This window comes from Acanthochromis polyacanthus, chromosome 20 (genome assembly GCF_021347895.1).
Source record: "Acanthochromis polyacanthus isolate Apoly-LR-REF ecotype Palm Island chromosome 20, KAUST_Apoly_ChrSc, whole genome shotgun sequence".
Classification (NCBI taxonomy): domain Eukaryota; kingdom Metazoa; phylum Chordata; class Actinopteri; family Pomacentridae; genus Acanthochromis; species Acanthochromis polyacanthus.
Genome location: NC_067132.1, coordinates 15,916,408 through 15,940,344, shown reverse-complemented (window position 1 = coordinate 15,940,344; position 23,937 = coordinate 15,916,408). Strand labels below are relative to the sequence as shown.

Genomic DNA, 23,937 nt, shown 5'->3' with positions numbered 1-23,937 from the left:
GATTATGTTGAGTCATGCATTACTTTGTTTATGAAGTCTTGTTCAGTCCGTGGTCACTGATCAACAACTGATGCCAATGAAAACAGCAGATTGATGCCTTAAAGCCATGTGATTCCAAGCAGATGGCTACCTGGATGACTGCACCAACATAAATTACCCGCACCAATTATCTCAAGTCTTGTCCCGTAAAAGAACACGGACTGTTCATGATACTGAGAGGTTTTTGCTAATTGCGCCACGCTGATAGAACGGTCTCAGTCACGGAGAAAGTGCTGATGGAATACTGTTAGAGAGCTTTAGGACAGCTTAATGCGCTCGGCCCCTTTGACTCATCAAGCTGAGCGATCAGAGAGAGTAATTGAGGGCAAGCCAAAAGGCTAAACTATCTTTTGTACACTCACTATATTATTCTGTTACCTCTGTTCAAGGGATGGAAATTAGCCTCTGAATGTGTTGAGGTGGAGCGTTTTGAATAAATGTCTGAGTTGTAAATGAATGTGTTTCAGTGAGCTATTCATACAGCTTTACAGGCATAAATGCTCACAATAACAGAGACACAGATGTAGATTGTGTTTTGGGGAGGCCTTAAAAAACAAGAAAAAACTGTTTGGTTCATGAAATTCAAAGACTGATCAGTATGCATGATTTGAATCTTTCTTTTCAAATAAAACCAAACACAATCATGAGAGGTTTCGTTAAAATGAAAAATTCATTAAAAAAAAGGGGCTAAGAACAGCTCACAACAGCACAAATATCTTTTGTTCTTGAAAGAAATCTTGAGTTTGGACTAAGAATGAAACGGCTGAAACTGTTCCAAAAGCGTCTTCCGAAAAACTTCTTCCCCAGCCTGTGAAACGGTGGCCTAAATATCACTTTGTACTCCTTGCCATAGAAATAATCAACAGTTTTGTATCCCCTGCAGCCTCCAAGCTTGTGTTTACCACCAGGCTCCCTGCTCCTCAGCATTCATTATGTCATGTAAAATTAACGAGTAAAACCCCAGTCACAGCTGCTGCCAATTCAGCCCGAACACTACCTCTTTCAGGCGGGGGGAAAACACCCACTGAAAAAAACATAGTTGTATTCTTTCTGAATTGTAGTGATTCATATGTGCGTGAGCATCTATCCAGTGTGTGATTTATAGTAAGTACAGATATGCAAATTAACCTGTAACGTTATGTATTATACATGGATTTCATCATCGTCAGCCTACTACTTGTTTCCATCAAAGCCCAGGTAATAACTTTTATATTTCCTTCTTTCTCTTCATCTCTTTCTCTTTATTGTTTCTTATCTTCCCAGGGCTTTGTCTGCTTTCTCTTCTGTTTCAGTCCTTCATCTCTCTGTCTCCTCTGGCCTGTTCAAGGAGTAAAGACATTACAGAGATACTCTCCTCTTAGTCGCTATTGATTCGCAACTCGGTTTACTAAAATCGGTAAATTGCCAATTGGATCTAAATGGAGACTAGAGGACAAGAAGAAAGAGGAGAGGAGATATCAGAAAAGATCGGCAAACAATGAAAGTGGAGAAAGTTGGGGGTAAGCTGGACAGAAACAGTGATGAAAAAATATAGATTTAAATTGAACGAGTTCGCTGCATCGCTCATAAAAAGAAAAACACTGACAAAAGCTTTCTGAGTCCTTAAAAAGACAACAGATTCTAGACTGGAATTCTATTAGCATATCAAGGCCTTACAAATTTTGATTTTATAAATAAAAAGTAGAGAGTCATTATGGACTTGAGTGATTCATTCAACATCATCAAGGAGCAAATTAAAAAAGACAACAAAATAAAAGAACCTGGACGTGTGGGTGTGTGTGAGGTGCTCTGATCCTTATTGATTGGACTGGGGAAATGGTTTTGCTTGATGGAGGAGATTGTGCTCAGATAGAGAGAAAGAGGGACGAAGGCCTGATGGAGCTATCAGAGCCAGACTATCTCTCACAGTTACTGTAATTTCATACAGGTGCCCACACACACACACACACACACACACACACAAAGTGTCTCGTGCACACTTAGATACGGACCATCTTCCAACAGACGGACAGCAGTGTCTGGCATCATTAACCTGGCGTCTTCCTAATTCAGACAGATTGAGGCGGCAGCATGTGTTATCTATGTGTGCGTTCGTTTGTGATCCCATCAGTATCCGGTGGTCTTGTTGTGCCTGTCTTTCTAAGTGGGCAACTTCCTTAAGTCTGGCCACTGGGATACATAGATTTCAAGCAAGATAAATGATCATAAGACATAATTCGTCTAAACAGACTGTTTAACCCTTTAAGCTGCAGTCAATTCCAGCCATTTTCAGTACAAAAAAATCGCTAATATTCTATTTTTAAATTAAAAAAATGACGAAAAATACAGGGAATATTGGACGCGCATCGCGAGGTGCATTTCCTTGAAAATGACCGATTCGTGGATTTTATACCGACTTCAGGACATGTTTTGGACAAAATAGTTTACTGGCTTGTGTCGTCTGGATGTCCAAGGTTGGATTATGGCCATTTTTTGTTGAATATTTTTTTCTGTGTGTAATAATGAACCCGGAAATGTGAGTCGCGCTGTGTGCGTTGAAGCCGTGTACAGAGAACGGATGGATGAATATTCGTTTTTGTCGGACAAATGTGTTTTTTTCACCCGCTGTGGTAATCACATCTGAAAGTGGTTTATACCGGCGGATTCATGAGAATCTAAGCTTTCCATCGGCGTATAGTGTTTGTATAATTGCGTTTGCAGCCGTCGGACATTCTTGAAATTCCTATGCAAATTAGTAGGTGTACCGCTGGCGGTACACTGAAGTTTAAGGGGTTAAGCATATATTTTAAAAGGCTTCTGTGATCTCGGTACATTGCAATTAAACATTTTAACCACAAAAAGTAATATTGCTTGTTTAAAAGACTTTTGGGCGACCCATAAACTGAGGCTGTAATCCCAGTTTCAGCGGTAAATGGCTCCAACCCACAGCCATTTACCGCATGTCCTTCCTGCACTCTTCTCCCCATGTTTCCTGTCTTTCTCTCCACTGTCCTATAAAATAAAGGCTAAAAAAGCCAAAAAAAGGTACACAGAATATCATAGAAATGATCCATCAAGGAGTGAACATTAACTGAAACCTAACCTGGATTTGGGCCATGTTCCAGAGCCTTCTTGCATCCCATATGGTCGCTGTCGAGAAATGTGATGATGGTGAAAGAGGGTGGAAGTGTAAAGGTGTGCAATCGGTGTGACTCCTACCTCCCAGGTGATAGGTCCCTCCTGTGGTGATGGTGAGAGGTGAGGTGGAGCGCACGGCGGACACCTCCTCGCCGTCTATCGTCAGCATGGCAAAGTTCTCCTTGGCGACCAAACGTATGGCGTGCCACTGGCCGTCATTGAGGCCCGAACCTGAAAAGTGGGGAAGGGGGATGATGGAGAAGAAAACGTTGCCTTTAGAAGACACACAATGTAAAAAAACAACAACAACAAACCCAAACTAAATAACACGCCACTGATTCTATGTTTGTTTTAATTTATATACTCTATTAATCCTGCGAAAGGTTGCCCATCCCAGGCAGCTGTGGAGCACCATGCTAAGGAGCAGATAGAGCTGCAATGGTTGAACTCTTGACCTTCTGTGCCCAAAGCCTTGATCACTATCCACATAATAGCAGTGGTGGGATTCAAACCCACACCTCCAGAGAGACTGGAGGCGAAATCCAGCCTTAGACAGCCGGGCCACACTACCTTCCTTTGACCTCGAATTAACTTTGTTATAGGAGAGTATGGGAGCATATTAAGGCCCTGGCTGGGATTTAACACACAGCCACCGGGTGACTCATCATGGGTGAGAGGTATGTGGGTGGTGAAACCAGGAAATAAAATGTATTTCTGTGAAGTGTGGCTATCTCTCTCTGTTTACCTTCTACTTTGTCACACAGCAATTTTTCTTTTTTTACTCCACAATGATGGCACTCCTGTGATGCCTGCTGAGTGCAACTCCAACAGAGTAAAGATGCGCTCAGCTGAGGACCATCTTCCTGCCTCCATCGAATTTTTGCCTCACTTCTGCACAGTCATATGTATGCCAATGACCCTCAATTCTTCTTCCCACCTCTTTTGTTCTCCCGCTCTTCCTCTGCCCCCCTTTTTCCTCGCCGAGTGCAGTTTCAAGTCTCAAGGCCCCTGAAATCTCAACTCCATTAACTCTCAGAGAACCCTGTTTCCGTCTGAGTACCCAAGCAGTGAACGTGTGTGTGTGTGTGTTCTCTACGAGCTCGCAACTTTGAGCACTTTATGCGAGTGTACAAGTCTGTAATGTGTTGCGTCGTCTGTCAACGTAGCATGTGTGTGTGTGTTTCGTGCATGCCAAGTTTTGTGCTCTCGTTTCTCCCCTCTCTTCCCTTGTAGCCGTGCTCCATTAAATATGAGTGATGTTTTGGAAAGGGACATTACTACTGGAGCTGAGAGAGAAGCCAGCTCACTCTCATCGCCCTCTCCTCTATACATCACCTCTTACTGACTCCAATCTCTATTCATCCCTCCCTCTTTGCCTCCGTCTCTGTCCCTGATTTCTCCCTCTCTCTGTCTTTATTTTCCCTTCTTGAAACTCTGCATTTAACATTATCCTTTCTTCCCCCCCTTCTCTCCTTTTGTAGCCATCTGCTGCAGTGTCTGTCTTTTTCAATTGGGCTTAGCTCACTGCTTCACTGCCTGTAATACATCGATAGTGTGGACACTGTAGCGAAGTTCAAGGTGCGGTCAAATCGGTCCCAGCAGAGCGCACACAGGGATCCGCACGCACGTCAATACACATATACCTCTACATGCTACATGTGTCGATACATTTAAATCATGTTTGAATGCGGGCGTGCGAGTTTTTGTTGGTGCCTTTGGCTTGTGTGCCGGTTTCCAGGTCACCGTCTCACAAGACACGCATTGTTTACTTCTTCCCAGAATGCACTTGAAGACCCGAGCTTTCATATCTGCAGGGAGTCGGCACTAATTAATCTCCATCAGCAGGGTGACTGTCTGTGTGCGCATGTGTGTGTGTGGACAATCGAAGAACTGGCCAAAGAGATTAAAGGCCAAGACGGAAACTTGCTGAGGGGTGCGACCACTGTGGCACAGATGCATCCACGCAAAACAGCACATACACAAGATTCTTCCAGCTCGCCAGGAGAGGAAAATGTTTAAAAATGGATTTTAGTTGTACTTGAGAGGTCATGAGGATGAGATGTGTGTTTTGTCTGAATGAGACGCAAAAAAAAGTTAGTGCTTTTCAAGAGCGACCTTGATAACCTCCTTTACTGACAATCACATTGCTGCCTGTATATTGGTTTGATGTAATCACTACCAAGCTCTCTGCTCCGTCCCATCCTTCTGTACAACCTCTTGAATGTAAAAGAAAATAGATAGTATGTAACCTCGTGTCCTCTCATCTGTTTTACATCACCTGCAATAGCTTTGATGATGAGCTTATCAGTGATGGCAGCATTACTGAACCATCACACACACATCGCCACACATATGGGCATAAGGGATCTCACACGCACACATTTGCGATACTCTCGCTGTCTTTTCCGGTCTGACTGCCACATACGGCAAACACACAGCCTCAAATCCTGCACATGGCGGCTGCCTGTCATAGATAAACAGAGCACAACCAACGAAGGAGAGCAGATAAAGGAGATTTAACGAGATAAGACTAGTTTCCTGACTTGCTGAGTTCATATGCAGGAGCCAGAAAACAAGATGACCAGTTGTTTTGCTTGTTTTTTTTTGTTGTTTTGAATAAAATGAAAATGCAAAAAAAATTTAAAAAAAGAAAGAACTGAGTTAATTCGCAGGATTTCACCTAAATGTGACCCCAACTGAAAAAGAACCAACTAAAACATCTCAAAACTTAATTATATTGTTGTAGAATTTTAGAGTTGCATTTCACATTCTCATCAGACTTTGGTGCCTCCAGCTTGTTCTTTTCTGATAAGACACGAAAACTCTTAAAGTTACATAAAACAGTTTGGCTGTCAATTTCACCCAAGGACGCTGCCATCTGATGTACCACTCACTGTCTATGTCAACACAAAAACAAAATCAATGCAGACCACAAAGAAGTGTGTATACTGTACCCAGTGACTCTCTGAACACAACAAATAAGACACCATCTGTATAGACACGACAATATCTGTGAGAAAATAGGTTTTTAAATTATTCTCTGCAGTGTTAGTGTGGGAGTCATTCTGAAAAAAGAGAACAGATTTTTGTATAAACCGCAGTAGATGCTGCAACAGCCTACATTGCTAAGCATATTGAGGAACAACACATTTATGCCAACTTATAAGTTAGTTGTCTTTGCCTACACCTGTGGTCACTAGGGGGAAAAAAATTATGTAGAGTATAAGTGTGATTTGAAAAGTTCTCAGCCTCACCTGGAAACAAAGGTTCCAACTTATATCTGGGGCATAACTTGCTACTATAAAGCCGTAAATCACTGTCCACAAAAACCCAGATGTTGTTTTTGCAGGTGAAGCCCGTTGAAAGAGAGAAAGCAAAACATGGACCAGAAAGAAGCCCGAGTATCTGCATAAAAAGGCAATGACCCCATGGAAATCCACAAATACATGGCCAACACATTTGATAAGGACTTCCATTGCTAATTAACTGTAAAAAAAAAAGTGGGTTGCTGATTTCAAGTGGGGCAGGAAGAGCAGTGAAGATGACCCACAGGTCCAAAATCAGTGACCAATCCATTAGAGGCCATTCACTCAGCTAATTTACTGCTCAGATCCTGCTTCTTTCTTGTCCTTTGTTCTGTTTCCCTTTTACATACTGATTCTTAAAGGACTTTACCTGCAAAGAAATGACTGCAAACATTAGATTTTTTTGTGGACAGGGATAGAAGGCTTTACAGTTACAGATATACCACAAAATGGACCAACAACTTTCTGAAGTACCCTCGTATACCCACACTAACAACTCAAGGGTCCTCTGCTGCTGCTGTTCTGTCGGTCTATGTTGTGAATACACTGAGAGAGGGGAGGAGCTGACCAAGGTTTACAGACAAAGGGCCTGATGAAAGATGATATAGAGGATATGTTAAGAGCACTGAGAGACATGCTGGTGGGTCAGAGGGTGGAACTGAGGAATATCAAGACTGAACTGTAAACCCAGAGTAACAAAGGTGGTTGGTCATCAAAATGTGACATCTTTGATTATGAGCAACAATGCTTATTTTCACTGTAAAATAATCTGCCATCTTAATCAGTCAATCCAGTATTAGAAAATAGTGAGAAACTGTCCAAAACCAAAAGACAACCACACACATTTACATTTTCACATTTGAATGAGACATTTGAAGTAAAAAAAATATTTCATATATACACCCCCTGTCAAAAGTTTTGAGACACTTTCTAATTCAAATAAATTAAAACCCGTCCCAAAACTTTTGACAGGGTGTATATATACATATATATATATATATATATATATATATGTTTTTTGTTTAAAAAAAATAATTGCAGAATGTTTCTAGCTTTCTTGGTTAATTAATTGACGCATTGTTCAACTGCAGATTGGGCTAATCCCAGTTCAAGCTAATTAAATGTGTGTAATGTGCATTAAAAAACAAAGTAAAATTTCTAACATATGCTCACATAGCAACAGCTGAAATATCTATATATTAAATATTAAATCACTAAAATAACAATGTAGATAAAAAATAATTAAGAGTTATAAATTGTATATGGAATATAAAAAAAACAGTCTGCTGCAACTTTTTTACACTTTCCTGAACCAAACAAACAAAAGCCCCCAAAAAAGCACGCAAAAGGATTGTATGGACTGGAGTTAACACCATAAAAACGACAGACCTCCATCCTCAGTTATACCTCTATGGTATTTCAGACTGACAGCGGCAGAAAACAAAGTGACAGCAATTACAGCAGAACTGGAAGAGACCAAGACCGAATAGCAGCCCCCAGAAGATAAAAGGTGGAGGAGGCCGGGAGACTGATTTCTGGTATGTAAGTACAAAATCACAGACTTGGTAATTTTAGAAAATCTTGAAAGAGCAGCTGAGAAGTGATTAACTTTCATGCTTTTAGTACAAACAGCTGAAATGGCAGCCCTGGTTCCCAGAGTGACAACCAGAGAGGAGGTGGTGCAGCAGCAGAGGAAGGAGGCGACAGCTGGATAATTCAAAGACTGAACTCCAGCTTTCCACTAACAAATGGGATGAGCTACAGAAAACGACTGCAGGGATTTTGGTGAGACACCAGAAACACATATATACATACCTCAATCCCTGAACTAAAGACAGCTTACTTAAAAAGAAAACATATCTATATATAGAACTGACCAACGACAATGTCACTATATTTAAAAAAAACAAAATAAAAATTGAAACTTTACATGAAATTATTGTGCTGTTCATGTTTTTTCTTCCAGTTTGACTCTTCTAAATGCTTCCATCCTGTGCTCCCAAAGCTGGCTCTCTCTACCAGACAGACCAGCAGACAAAGCCAGCTTGATGGGAATATCCAATATTGAAAGTCCACTTGTCTACAGTAGAGTCTTCACAAATATTGGCGGGGCTTACAACCCAACTACTGGCATGCAATACAAAAAGCATAATGACATTACCCAAGTGATGGACAGGCCTGAGCCCCTCAATTCCCTACTGTTGTGGGTATCTTCACTGCGCCTGTCAAGGGAGTCTGCTACTTCAGATTCACTGACTTAAACACAAAAGCGGGGAAAGGATGGCACTAAATTTATGCAACAATAGCCAGAGAATTTTGCATAATTCTGAGGCAGCTAATGGTCACACATTCATAGCAGATGCATTAATTCTGACGCTGGAATGGGGAAGTGTGGACTTTATGATGATCCTAACTCTTCCCTGTGTCACTTTCAAATATACTTTGATGACTTCACCAAGATCTTAACTGTAGTATTAAAACAATGATGTACTGAAAAGCACACTCTTTTTCTCATAATATTTCTCTCTTTTTTTTTTTGCACTTTCCAGTTGTCAATTACACATTTAATTTATACTTTCTGAATAGAGAAATGCCCTTTGTTACCTCTAGTGGTCATTTATATATACACAGAAGAAAGGTATCAGCTCTGGTATGCTGGAGTTTCTGATTAAATGTGCATGATCAGTAATTGGTTTTGCTATTTTTAACTTGCTACTGTCATTAAAATGATGTTTTCCTGAGGTTGTCTTTCCATTTATTCAGTCAAACATAAGATGTGGATGGGAAAAACTATAGCATTATAGTATGAGGATGTGCAAATTCTCACAACAATCAAAGTTATCTAATCATTACTGTCATAAAATATGGACTAATTGTAACTTTAAGAAAAGTCTAAAAGCATGCATCCATGTGCATGTAAACGTGTGCCGTTTAACACAATATCCTCTGCAAAACACAGTTATTCACTGGATGTGTACATTTCATCTGTCACAACACTGAAATCAATGATAATACTTGAAGATATATTTAACATTTAAACACCATAATAACCCTGCATGCACACATATTACCAGAGCTGTTTTTCTTTGCCAACTGTTCAGCAGTTAATGCAATACGACATCACAGTTGTCGAGACAGAATGCAACAATATGAACTTCAAAGTCATTACCAGAAATCCAAATTCACTTTCAATTTGTCTTCTAAATGTGTTTTTGGGATTGCACAGTCCCAGAGCTTCCATCATCAAACACACTTTTAAAGATTTACCTGCTCTATGTAAAACTTTCAAGCAAAAAGGGTGCCACAAACGCATTAATACAGTACTTTCATGCTTTTATCTAACATATTTTCTCTCTCTGCAGCTCTGCAACAGGTATTTTTATTATTTGCCATAGATACAGTAACAGGCCTCCTCTAGAGGCTTCAATCCAAAGGAAATAGCCTAGAAGTTAAAGTTATAGATGAGTCTGTACACACCAGCAAAGACAGAACCACGGTTTATAACATCTAACCACAATGTAATTTTTTTTCCAATTTGTAAATGATATACATTAATAAAAACGTAGTTTTGATTTGGAAATTTAATATGTATTAAAATAGCTGAAGCTACTGAGCCATTTCACAATTTGGCCAAAGTCGTTTCTTGAAGCCATGGGGGAAAAAAAAGTATCAACTTCGTAAAACAATAATAATAAAAAAATGTAGCCAAACTGCTGCTGCGGCATGCTACAAATGTTATAGAAGAGAAATGTCAGGAGGTCAGACAGCTACAACAGACAGCTCTGTGCTCTTGTAGCTCTGGTGAATATAACCGGTGTGAGGGCTGATGTTTGTTATCACCATAAATCAATGGAACTACACAGAATGAAAAAGCAACACGCTGTACGACAAGATATCAAAAATAAGATCCACCAACTGCGATAAATACTTCATATGCTGTGCTACTATTGGGATAAGTGTGGACAACACCGGGGGGGGGGTTTCTGGTCATCAGTGAGTCATTTCACCTTAAAACGTCGATCCCGGCAAACATTCAAAAACACGTGCATATTGGCAGGAGGTGAGTGTCCTGCCTGTTACCATGGAAACAGCAGATATGACTTCAAGACATGACATACTTCACACGGTGAGGTCGACAGTTTGCCCATGATTCACGTTCAAGCGGACCGACGCAGTGAAGTCCTTCAACTGCAGCAGCGCCTGACCCTGTAGATAAACCAGCTGTAGATTAGCTGAAGGAAAAAACAGTGTGATACATGATCATACATAACAGCGCTCCAGCTGTTTTAGAGATCCACCTGACCATCAGAAGTGTTCCATTACCCAACCGTCGTGTCAGACTGAGGCCTGGACTCAGACGGTGAAAGTGTCAAAGGAAGTCTTGTAAAGCAGAGGAGGTCGAGTTCACGCACGGATAAGTGGGAACCTCCGCACAGCGAGGATGAAAGTTAGAAGGCCTAAACCCAGAAAGTCAGCATGCAGATTCAAGACCGGCCTGCTCCTCAACAACCAAGACCAAGAGATATCCTGCAGGCTTTGAAGAGGAGTGCTTGCATCTGTGAATATCCGCCTTCCTGTTAGTATTGCATTTCTATTGATTTCAGCTATATTCACCACTGAGAGCAATGATGGATAGCAGACAGCAGCATCGGATGGTATCTAATTTTGAGAACGAGGAAAGGCTGGACCAAGCTAAACTAAATAAATGGAAATAAGATTTTAAATAATGAAGCAAGAAATAATTCAAAAGGACATGCCAATGCCAACAGTACAAAAGATGGAGATACAATAGAGGGAAACTGTGTAAAAAAAATTTTTGCAGTGATTTGTGTGTAAATCAAGTCTGTTTTTATAGAGTTTAGTGAAGAAATACTTTTTTTAAAAAAAAAAAAAGATCTTTTCTCTATTATGAGACTGTACAAAACCAAAAGTAAGATCTTAACCAAAGCCAGTGACAAAATACTGTAAAATGAGTTCAAGTATATTACACAGATATCAGCGAGGAAGAGCTGTTTTCATATTATCGCATTCACATGGGGAAGAAACATTACTTACTGCTGTCCCCGATTGTTTCGTTTTTGTCTCATCTCCCTGGAGAACGTGTTGGGGGATACCACGCAGTGCAACAAATCCCTGTAAGACGGTCGAGTGTGGATATTATTTCTGTAACACTGCCATTCTGCTCCTCTTTCTGCTTACTTTCCCTTCTCCTCCCATCTCCCCTCTCATCCCTACAGCTCCTCTTTTCCACTCTTTTCCCCATCATTTCTCTCCTCTCCTCCTGTTTCCCCTATTTCTATTACATATTGATCCTGTATGCACACTATAAATGAATTTTGTCTGCTATAAATTTATGGGGCCCTCTGGCATTCATGAATCCCCCACCCCCATCCCCCCTCCAAATCTCCTCCACTCCTAAATATTCGGTCCTCCCAGATAATTTGAAGAGCTTTGCACATCTTCAGAGATGGCAATATGCCAACAAAGCCAGAGAATACGACATATTAAGCCACACACACACATATACTGTACACACACACACACACACTCAGGGGGAATGAAACAATATAACATTATAATCAGGGGCGGCTGTAGTGTGTTATTCCCCTCTAAACTGTGCCTGAGGCCTTTCCATTACTCTATTGCCATATGCATCCTGTTCAGACTGCACAAGCAAACTCATGTGTGACTGATAGTAATTCTGCATCTCAAAGGAAGCAAAGTTATTACTTCTGGCTGAGGTGATGGAACTGAACACATGCATTAAAAAAAAAATAATAAAATTCCACACACATGCATAAGTTTAATGTAGAAACACATTTAGGCTTTGAAGCAGGTTTGAATGAGGCCTCTGGCTTTGTCCTACACTGTATTAAGACTCACCTCAACAGGGATGACGTATTGGGATGAAATATGGATCAATGGGATCAATACAGGTAGATAGATAAATAGATAGATACATAGACAGACAGAAGTCATAAACCAAATATATTAAAGTACTGATGACATGAAATGCTCCATTTGTTGAATGATGACAGCAGTACAATGTGCAGTTCTAACAAAACAGCTTTCCATTTCTTTTTACCTCATGTCAATCTCCAGGAGTATTTATGATTGTCTTGCCTCTTTGCCACTTGTCACTGTCAACAAGCGTGCACAGAGGTGTGACACGCTGAAAGCTAAATCAAATGTTCATCTTTTCTTGAAGACGCAGCCGCATGCTTAATTCATTAAGATTAATTACCACTACTTACGTGTTTTGTCTTCTTTGACAGCCAAACAGGAGTACAAAAACATATTTCCTCACTTTGTTGCTCGAGAGCCTCTTAGGAAATTAGATTTCTTGCTCTCTGGAAAAAGCACTGGAGACAGCGAGTATTGTTTCCATGGAAACAATACCGGGGCTCAATAATTCAATAATTAATCAACAGGGTGATCAAAGGGTAGCATCTTCAGCACACGTGCTCAAAGATAAAAACCACCACCCAGCAGCTATTTGTGACAGGTACAAAAGAAGCCTTTTCTTTTCCATTGGCTTTGGATTATTGGATCATTTCATGGTGGGCAATGTGGAAAATAGGGAGTTTGATTTATATTTGAGCACCAAACATGCTTTGGTCCTGCTGCACGGCCAATACAGCAACATCTTCCAGCCCCTCTCTAATGAAGCTGCTGTTGTAATTCTGACAAATCAGTAATGAGAGACAAAATGAAGAAAGGAGAGTTAATGAGTAAATAAAGGAAAGGCATGGGAAAACTACAGCATTAACCAAGCATCTATTAACACGCACACACCACTGACAAGACACTCTAATCTAGAGTGTTCTCTCAAAGGCTTCCCGCTCCCTTTGGTTTTATCGTTTATCTGTCTGCTTGAGTGCATGAAATGACAGAGGTTTTCTCAAAGGACAGACGGCAGGCTTTTGCAGGTCACAAACAGCCTCGGGGCGAGTTGCTGCTCTCACATAGACACTTACAAAACCACATATCTGTAGACGCACACACACCTTTTGAATGTGTGTGGGTACTACACTGTGTGTGTGTTCCTCGTAGGCAAGATCTACTATACCCGTTGCTCTGTTTCCAATCAGGGAAATAAAAAGAACTTTAATGACCGAGGACCCACTGAGGCAAGAATGAGGTTATGAAGAGATATGAAGCTTTTCTTTTTTTCATTCACATCCCCTCCGTCACCCACCTACTCCTTTCTCGTACTGCACCTGCCGACTCACTTGGGCTTTGCAGACAAAAGCTTTTAAATTACAAGCTGGTAGTTGGAGGACAATGTTCACGCAGTCATGCATGAAAAGGCTATTAAATTATCTGTTTGGTCTGAATATCTTCCTATTACAATATACGCATATGGAACACCAACACAAACTTAATATTCCCCACTGCTGCACACACACACACACACACACACACACACACAACACACATTCCAGCACTTAAAAATAGCTCACTGCACCCTGCATTAAGCGGTTTTAGTAGGAAAAAAAATCCAAAGGTAATCTCCAGGAGAAACTAATCTACTGGATAATGCTGTATTATATTTGCTCCCAGCAGCTCTGTTCATAGCCTCAGCACTGTTCTTGGCCCTCTGACTGAAAATGTGCATGAAGCAGTCAAAAGTCTCGGTGTATTCCTGGAGTCCGCATTCAGTTTTTATAAACAATTCAGCAGCATTGTGACGGGGAGCTTTTGCCAGCTCAGAACCAACTGAACCTTATTTTATCTCACAAGGACCTGACAACTGTCATGCATGTATTTATGAGTTATGCGTCCGGCAACTGTAATTCCCTGTACATAAAAAACTGACGCAGTCCAATGTTACCGGACTACAGTAGAAAAGCACATCACATCACCCCATTCCTGGCACATTGGCATTGATTTCCACTAGAATACAGGGTTTACCGTTTGTTTTTAAAGTGGTTCAGCACTACAATGTAAAACTGATAAGTCCACTCTGTTTTCTACTCCAAGGCCACTTAGTTCATCGTCACAGCTACTCCTCTCCGCCTCCCACTCATGTTTCAAAACCAAAGGAGACATGGCCTTTTCAGTTACTGCACCAGGCCCGGGAACAGTCTCGACATTAGATTCTGTCTCGCCATTGGCAATTTCAAAACAAAATTAAAGGCTCACCTTTTTCCATTGATTTTAGTTCTTCCTGAAGCAGCCCGAGTCGTGTCCACTCGGCTGTTCTGCTGTTTCCTATCGATTGCTTGGCTGATTTCACTCACTTTACTCTTTTGCTATAATAGTTCCGCCTCTTTTTAAATCTGCCCACATGCTTCACTTTAACAATCCTGTTAATACGGCTGTCTTCTCATGTGTTCATCCTTGTCGCCTCTTCCGTGTGTTTATATGCACTAGTGCATGTCATTTACTTTGTGTCATCTCTCTCCCACGGCTTATGCTTGCCTTCTCTCCTCATGCACTTCTCTGTAGGTATTTCTGGCTGTGGAGCTGGTTTCTTGTTTGCTATCTGTCTGTCTGTGTTCTATTTATCCCTCTCCCCTTTTTCCTCACCCCAACTGGTCGAGGCAGATGGTCGCCTCACTGAGCCCCATTCTGCTGGAGGTCTCTTGTTAAAAGGAAGTTATTTTTCTGCATTGTTTCAAATGTGCTTCCTCTAGATTCATTGTGTTTTTCCAAACAGAATTCTGCTGGGGGCTTAACATTAGTTTAAAAAGTCGGCTAAATCTCCATAATTAATTAGACAGCAGAGTCTTAGCTGTACTATGTTCATCCTGGTATTATGCATATATTTTTGTCAGGGTTTAATGATACTATTTGAATTACTCAGCAAAATGTGCAACATAAATAACACTACATGGGCCTTAACCCTAGCATTTAAACTGGTTTGGTGCATTTTCAATTTCTCCATTGGAAAATACTTTCGTTAATAGCTGTGACTTTTAATTTGCTATTAACAGTGACTTAACAAGACTGATGTGTTGCAATAGTGAAAATGTTCCACAACTATCCAAAAACAATCACTACTTGTGGAATGTCCAACATTAATGTGCATTTTGCTTGGGTTTGATCCACCAACTTGTGAGAAAATCCAATATCTGGATCTCATTGGATTCTTGGACATCCGTCTTTTAATTAAGTTTAAAACAGCAAAACAAACGTGAGCTGGAAGTGATAAACCAGGGCGCTCATTCTTAGTGAAAACTGTAGCACCAGCAACTGCAAGTCATTCAGTTTGATGTTAACATAAAAGATATTGCTTAATGAAGCTTTAAAGAGAACAACAGTTATTGTGGGTCAGAAATATGTGAGTGAAATATTTTCTATGAATCTGTTATTAAGCTATTATGGTTTATGTTTAGACAAGGTGGGAAATTTCTGTAAATGTTTGGTTTATCTATTTTCACATCACAGGCATATTTCATAACAGGTTTATGTGGTGTGAAAACTGCAGTACAACAGCTCAGCTAATCAATTAATAGTTCCATTCACACATTTCTAACATAAGATTTAATTGAGTTCATTGATGTTTATCGCTTGCAACAAATGCAATGTTAATTTTACTGTCTTCCATTAAAAATATATATTTAGCCTTTTCTTTCAGTTCTCATTTTGTTTTCTCCTACATTTATACATTTAACACCAGTCAGACCCTAATCTGTGCTCTACTGCCTCCTGTCCATCAGTCTTACATGGCTGAAAAGTTGCGCAGGTTAAAAATGTCTTATAAAAACATCCGTGTGCACCGTCCACATCATTTTACCTTCTAGCAAATGCAAGATTATAATGAACGTCAGAATAAGCTGCCGCTAAACAGCTTCATAAACAAATTATCCCCGCTGAGAGAAGGAAAATAGATTGTGTGGTCTCTGTAAGAAGCCACTCTTTTCTCTCGCTCTGCTCCTTAGCATGTGAGCATCTGCACGTCGCTCCCCAGTATATTTGCCATTAAGAGGGACTAAGCATTTCATTACAAGTCTACCCAACTCCCACTGTGTCATTGAAGCCAGAAGCCACTGTGGCTTTCTTTTTTAGAGATACTAATAACGGAATCAAAGGAGGGAGCGCGTGTTTGCGTGTGCGAAAGTGTGTTTGTGTTTCTGTGTATTATAGTAATACTGATGTAATCGCAGGCTCAAGCCCAATTAGCCTAGAGGGTAACTCAGTAATAATCCTTACCCCTGGGCATAATGGCCTATTAAAGCAGCAGTGGACAGAATAAATGAGTGTGTCTAAGGAAAGAGAAAGGGAGAGGAAAAGAAAGAAGGGGAGGGAAGAAATCAGAGAGAGGGAGAGAAGGGAGGATAAGAAGGGCAGTAGCGAAAGAAATGTAATGACAGAGGCCACTGAAGACAGGCTTGTTGGGAATAAAATTATTTTCATTTGCAGCAGTGCAGCTCAAAAACCAGCACAGCTCAAATTAACCAACGTTCAAATTCGGCGTTCTTTGAAGATGCATTCATTTAGCGGTTGTCGTAAACATTTCTAATTCTAAGGATTTTTTGTTTACTTTGTAAACTGTCGGTCATCTCTGAGGAAGTGAAAAAAAACAGGATCTCATTTCTTCTCCTTCAGAGTATTCTTCATGCGTTTTATTTGCTGGACACCATTTTCCATCAGTGGATGTGTTATTAGTATTGCTGGGATTACGACCACATAAATCAAGACCATGTCGAGACGGAGAGCGTGGAGAAATGAGATCAAGGCCAGACCAAGAGGAATATCTTAACTGAGACTGTCCAAAATTGTTTTGATGTGACAAGTGTGATAACTTATGTGTGCAATGCTTTAAAAGCAGAGAAAGTGATGCATCTTGGATGTCAAAAATGTAAAAAATATAGTTGACTGACTCTGAAGAAATGCCAAACTGGTTAAATTAAGATAATAATGAGCAAAGCAGAGGTTAAAATAAGGCTCAGGATTTTTTTCTGCACCACAAACTTTGCTCTTAGTTTTGCTGTCAATAAAAATTGCTTCTTTTTTGAACCCAACAGTACTGGTGTGCATGAAATGTCACTCCACATCTTCATAATACATCCCTGGTAATGACATGTTAAAAACAGGGAGAATATAGTACAGTGACAGGCATCTTGACTAACACATAATTATCTTTTGCTTATAAATAGCTCCATTATTTTGTTTCCAAGCAACTTCTGAAAAATCTTCATGTATATTTTACTGGTGAGTAAAAAGAAACAGTGCTGTAGTCTAATGAGTGTCTCATTGTACAGCTTGATTAGAAATGTGATGCTAAATGAAAGAAAACCTTGCAAAATTGTTTACGCAACCGTTTCATTTGCAGAAAAACTCACCTGACGATAAGTCCACCCGGTAGTTCTTGCCCTCCTTTGTCACATTGATGTGAACAATAATTTTGCCGTCCTCCAGAGAGATCTCCAGCGTGCCGTCATCAAGATTACTGAAGAGGAGGAGTCCGTCGGGGTTCCAGGTACGAAACTGGAAGCCCACAGACACCATGTTGTGATTGGCTCGGCCTGGCAGCTGCAGGAAGCTGGTGGCGTTAAAAAAGACCGGGAAGGTGTGGGTCTCCACGCAGGAGAACGACAGGTTACGCTGTAGGGGCACAGATACGGAAAAAAGAGAAAGAGCAACAAAGAGACATAATTGGTCTTCAAAGATAAAAACAAAAAGCAAAGCTAATCACTCTAATGTGGGCTTGAATGCGATGTTATTTAAATGCTTTAAATGTTTTAGATGGCCCAAACACTTTCAAAAATGATGTACTTATTAACCAGGTTTTTGCTGCTTTGAATCTAGCCTCTCCGTGTTTACCTTCAGATGTTCCTGACTGAAGCTAGATTCAAAGACTGACGATGCCTGTGCACATCACTAAATTTTTCTCTTTTTGGCTCGTACTGTCTTTGAAACCAGGGTTAAACTGCGACCTGGGTGATTTCAGTGCAGCGGAAAAACAAACAGAACTGTGGAATTTAGGCGCTAATTACCATTGAGCTTCTCCAACCTTGTGCTCTTAATCAAATCATTAGCAAACACACAACACTGAGCTGCCTTACCAACTATAGATGATTACTGATTGCATTTGTGTGTGTATCTTTTTCTAAAATCTGAGCGCGGATCTGCTTTGATTAGAAATAAATGGCTGTGTGAGTCATCAGAGAGAATTAGCGGTGCGGCTTTAATGAACTTGATTAGTGCCTCCATTTGTTCAATCAGTTCACCAGCGATCGAAGGAGACGCACTGGCCGGCCACAGCTGAGGAGGAACCGGCAGAGTGTGGAGATCTAAGACGCCACAGTCTATCAGCAACTGTTCAATACCTCATTTTAAGGATTCCAAAAAACCCTTTAATGTGCTGTTACCTCCAGCAGTCTTTCATAAAGCAAAGCGTTTAGGTATCTTGTGCCACTGAAACAAACAGTTCTGCAGTCATTACAGTGAAATTCTGTCTTTGAAGGTTGCGCTGAAGTGGCAGGCATGATAACAACAGCAACAAAGACAGAAAGGAAACACGTGGAGGCGCCACTGACAGGTCAGTTGCTTCTGATTGATAATGAATATATCCACATTCTTTGGTGCACTGAACAATATGACCCTTTGTTTTGGTCGAATACAGAGCTAGTTTGACAATAATGAGCATGTTCAGGATTCAGCTGTCTTTTTAAGTTTCATTTCACACTGTTAAGATGCATGTCTAGCATCTGAGTTGTGCTTACGTACAGTATATATGTGCATGTCTCTTGCACATTTGCCTTACAAAACTGGAGGTGTCCAGCTTCTTTCGGCGGGCCAGGTCTGTAATGTTGTCTCCATTGTAGTTGATGCTCTCCATGCAGCCTTTAAAGTTTTTCCTTCCTCCTCCCACCGGCTTCCCGCTGTATGGCATCCCCCCAAAGCTCAACTAGAAACAGACAAAGAGCAAAGAGTTAAAAAAAGAGATGAAGACTGGTACGAGGAGATATTAAGAATTCATTTACAGTCACTTAGCTTCTCTGGAAACTCCTATTAATTACCGGTAGGGGAGTAAAAGAAGCACACTTTCTGGTTGGAATAATCACTAAAGCACTATTAGTTGGCTTTAATAAAATGTCTGGCTAATCACTGACAAATGAAATTGAGATGATATGGTCCAGTATTTAGGCAGTTACATTTTTTTTGGTTCTTTAGCTTCTGTGCTGCGGCAGATTTAGTTCGAAATAAAGTTAAGGGAAAGTGTCAAGTCTCAGCTTGACACTTGAACACTTTTACATAGATGTCGAAGGAACGTAGTGTGAAATATGACTCGGATTGATAGGTTTAAAAGGTAATTGGCTTGACACTTGGCTACCAAAAGTTCCATGAGCAGCTGGTTGTCATTTCAATTTTAGTTCATGCACAGAAAAACACACGTGGCTCAGTAGCAGCTGAGAGCTGACTGTCAGTATGAAGAATAAAGCAGTGGCCATGCAAGTGAAGATGATAACAAGGACGTAGGTGAGCCTGCCTCTTTGAGTGGATCAAAAGAAAACTTTGTCGACAAAGCCTTTACGGGGACAAAGTTCTCCGGACCGATGGAACAAAAATAGCTTCTATCAAAATGGAAAGAAGAAAGTGTTGAGAAAAAAAAGGAACAGATCACGACCCAAAGAACCATGTCATCTGTCAACCCCCCTGGTGCTTCTGTTATGGCTTGTGCTTGTACGGCTGCCAATGGAACTGGCACATTGATATTTATAGATGATCAAAACTGATTGGACAACATTTCATCATTCAGCGGGACAACGAGCCTAAACATATGGCCGAAACAACCAAAGTGCTTTTTTCAGAGTGAAAAGGTGGAACATTCTCAACAAGCCAAATCAGTCACCTGATCTCCATCTGACTGAGCTGCAAGCTACTTGCTGAAAACCAAACTAAAGGCAGAGAGATCCCACAACAAACAGGAGCTGAAGGGCTCTGCGGTATTTTCCTTAAAATATTAAGCATGGCGAATTTGCTTGACTTCTTGTAGTTGTGTGTGCAGGTATTTCTGAGCTCCTAAACTTTGTGCACTGAGTAATAAAAAGGCTGTATCTCACACACAGTTATTTCAACATTGACATAAAGCGACGCAAATTAAACCCGAGACTTGGCATCCATTATTTTATTTCAAATTGAATGCGCTGAAACATAGCACTTGAACAACAGAAATGTGCGCCTGTCCAAATAACTATAGTCTCAATTGTACAGTTTGAAAGGACACGTTTTATTGCTTTGGGCTGCCATTTAAAGACAAAGGACCTTTTATGATGACAAGAAAATAAGAAGACAAGATTATCTGACATATCAAAGCTAAATGTATACATGCCCAGTTCTGAAATTGTGGCAGCATCGTATTACATTGAAAACAAATACCATAGCACCACATTTAGGCCAGTCCTCTGTGAGAATGTACAGAAGAATAAAGCAGATCTGATTCCCGATCGCTCCTCTGGGTTTATATACACATGCAGAACAACTAGTGTCAAACCCATGTTAAAGACAATACTGACAAATCTGAAATCATGTGTAATACGACCACTGGGGCAGCGGGAGAAAGGATTTAAGCGAGGAGGCAGGGGTTTGTGGTGAACAGATGCGATGAGGGGAGGATTGAGGTGAGGAGATAGAGGCTAATAAACAGGCATCTGGTGGGAAGTGCTGAAGGACACAAGACTGATGAAAATGTAAGCCGCGTTTCATATTTTTCTACACTTCTACATGTGTTCTTTTTTTTTTCTTTTTCAGACATCGCTCTGAGCCCTGAAGGAAGCCAAGATGATGGAGGGCGGTGTGCAATTACCAGTCGATCTGTCTGTGTGCGAATATGAGTTGGTGTCTGCGCTGTGTATGTGTGCCGCGGTGACGCTCCAGTAGTCTTAGTAATTACTGCCAAGGGTAGACACAAACGCACCCGGATATTTAGACCACGGGCTTAAATAGGAGCTGAAGACACACAAATGTGCGTGCGCATGAACACAAAAAACACACACGAGGAAGTGTGCGGACTAAATAGAGTACAGTGGTGCACTTTGACTAAAAGCTGGTCACAATTTTGCAATCTGTTGGGATACTTAGGCAATAACACTGCCAGGATTCATTCAGGGTTCACCACAGTCGCACCGCACGCTCTCTCACAAACACACAAAACCTCCTGGTACACCCTGTTGTATAGATTTCCCTGAAGATCCCTTAATTCAACAGCTTCAGTTTAATTGGACTGTGGTTTGTACTGCCCCATTCCTCAGTATCCTACTTAACACTGGAATAGATCAGCCATATCAGCAATACCTAGTAAAGGTCACACACTTGCACACAAGCGTGTCAATATAAACACAGCCACATGCACATAGCCACAAATGGACTCATGCACGCACGCACGCACGCACGCACGCACGCACACACACACACACACACACACACACACACACACACACACACACACACACACACACACACACACACACACACACACACACACACACACACACACACACACACAGAGTCGCTTTACACACAAACACATTTCCCACTGATGTGTACTCCACAATCAATTTCCTATTTTAAGTATTATTAGCTGAGCTCTTTGCATTCCATTACTGGCTGATGCTGATTATGTGAGTTTTATGGATTAGCACTGGAGCATAGTGTAAAACCAATATCTCATTTCCTGTGTGATATCAAAGCACTGTACTGACCAGCGATGAGTACTTTAAATGCAGCTGCAAATCAAGAACTTGCGTAAGTAAAATGAATGTGGTTGGAACAGCAGCAGCAAAATAAAGGCAAACTATTAGTAAAAAATATATTTCAAAAAAGACTTGCAGCTGTTTGGAAGGGTTTGGATTGTATCTGAGAAATACTAACATTGGTAGTTTCAGTATTCTAAATTGAACGACAGCGCTGCCCTTAAACCCAAATTCTCAGCTGTCTAGAAGCCTGAGATTCACCTCCATCATTAAGTTCCAAAATACAAATACACAACATCTCAAACATTAATGGAGCAAAGGCTGCAAGCTAATTCAGTTTTTGTTATGGAAGGGTTGTTGGAGCGTATGAGTAATACCCCCACCTCCAATTACAATTGAATGAAATAACTTATTTTGAACACGTAACTTGAACCCCTTAGAGAAGGAAAAATGAACTAGGGGGTGGTGTAAGTGTTCACGGGGCGGGTTGATATACGTCCAATGCAACTGAGAGCACAAACAAGAGTCTCTCTATCTAGCACATGAAGCCAATAAAGCCAGATTGATCGAGGCATGAACAGGGTGATTATATTTATCATGGCTCATGGGCTGCTTTGATGTGTTGTTCTGAGCACCTATGCGTAACTAGTGTGCGTGGATTTAGTGTCAGAGCAGCAATTCTCAATGACCAACTAGTGCCCTGAGGACAGTGGGCTCAGTATTTCCAGTCTATGTACTAACACTAGCATGAGTTACATAATGCCATAGTTCTAAAGCACAATAAAAAAAAAAAAATCAACATTTTGCAGTGAGATTGCTTCATTTTTGAACTGAAATGGGCAGCCTTTTTTGGTAATACCCAACCAACAGTGTGTCTGTTACAGATTCAGCATAAATCAAGCAAAGCAGTATTTTAAGAAGTATTTTTACGCATATCACAATGCAGCAAACTGAACGGTGAAAAACTCAGTCACAAAATGAGATTTGTGATTTGCTGTGTACATAACTCTAACACAGTCACCTAGATTGTCTTATGTTTGCAAAAAGGGATGGTCTGAGCAGGTGGAAATCCAACAATTTGGTTACACTAGCCCAATCACCCACCAGAATAAACAAAGTTGCCACCTTTCCAAGCTGGTCATACCAAATAAAATTGCATTAGGACTGTGTGTTCACTAGGGCTGGACCCGAATAGCCGAATATTCGAATATTCAGCTAGCTGCATGCTAACAAGCAGCTAGCTGAAGTCAACATCCAGGAAGTCAGACTGCAGAGGGCTACACAAATAAGCTTCACTTAAACGCTTACATCCTTAAAGTGAATCAAGAATTTGCTAAAACAAGTGCACATGGTGACTATTTGCAAGATAACCAAAAGTGGTCATACTTAACAAATGCGGTGTCACACCCTCCACCTCAGCTGCCTGATAGTGGCAGATTCTCCTTCCCTTCCCTCATCTCTCCTTCTCCAAGGTGGCGTGTGGCACTCGGACAGGTGCTGCCAATTACAATCAGCAGAACTGGGAGGCGAGCAGGTGTGACTGATCACCACGCATCATCCTCCTTCCATAAAAGCCACACGGTGCCACTACTTGTCATCAGATCAGGAATGACTCCATTTGATTCCTGCCTGGATTCCCCTTCAGACACCCTGCCAGTCTGGATTCCTCCGAACCACCATCGACTTTCAACCTCCATCACTTCACTGCACCTGCTTGAACACCAACCACCACCTGGCCACACGCTGCCTCTCCTGTCCTACCTTCCACCCAGCTCCAGTTCCCCACCTTAGACACTTCCCTAGACAATTCCCCAGCTCTTTCATTTAGTCAA

General features: G+C 41.0%; 1 protein-coding gene across 1 annotated transcript in view; it reads right to left on the bottom strand.

The window, feature by feature from the left end:
• The window catches only part of cntnap2a (contactin associated protein 2a), a 372,045-nt gene that overhangs the window by 148,506 nt on the left and 199,602 nt on the right, over positions 1–23,937 (bottom strand). The window contains exons 8-10 of the mRNA XM_051940310.1: positions 19,177–19,320; positions 17,753–18,014; positions 3,238–3,387 (exon numbers count right to left, since the gene is read on the bottom strand). Of these exons, the coding sequence (XP_051796270.1) occupies positions 3,238–3,387; positions 17,753–18,014; positions 19,177–19,320 (556 nt within the window). The remainder of the gene's footprint in view (positions 1–3,237; positions 3,388–17,752; positions 18,015–19,176; positions 19,321–23,937) is intronic.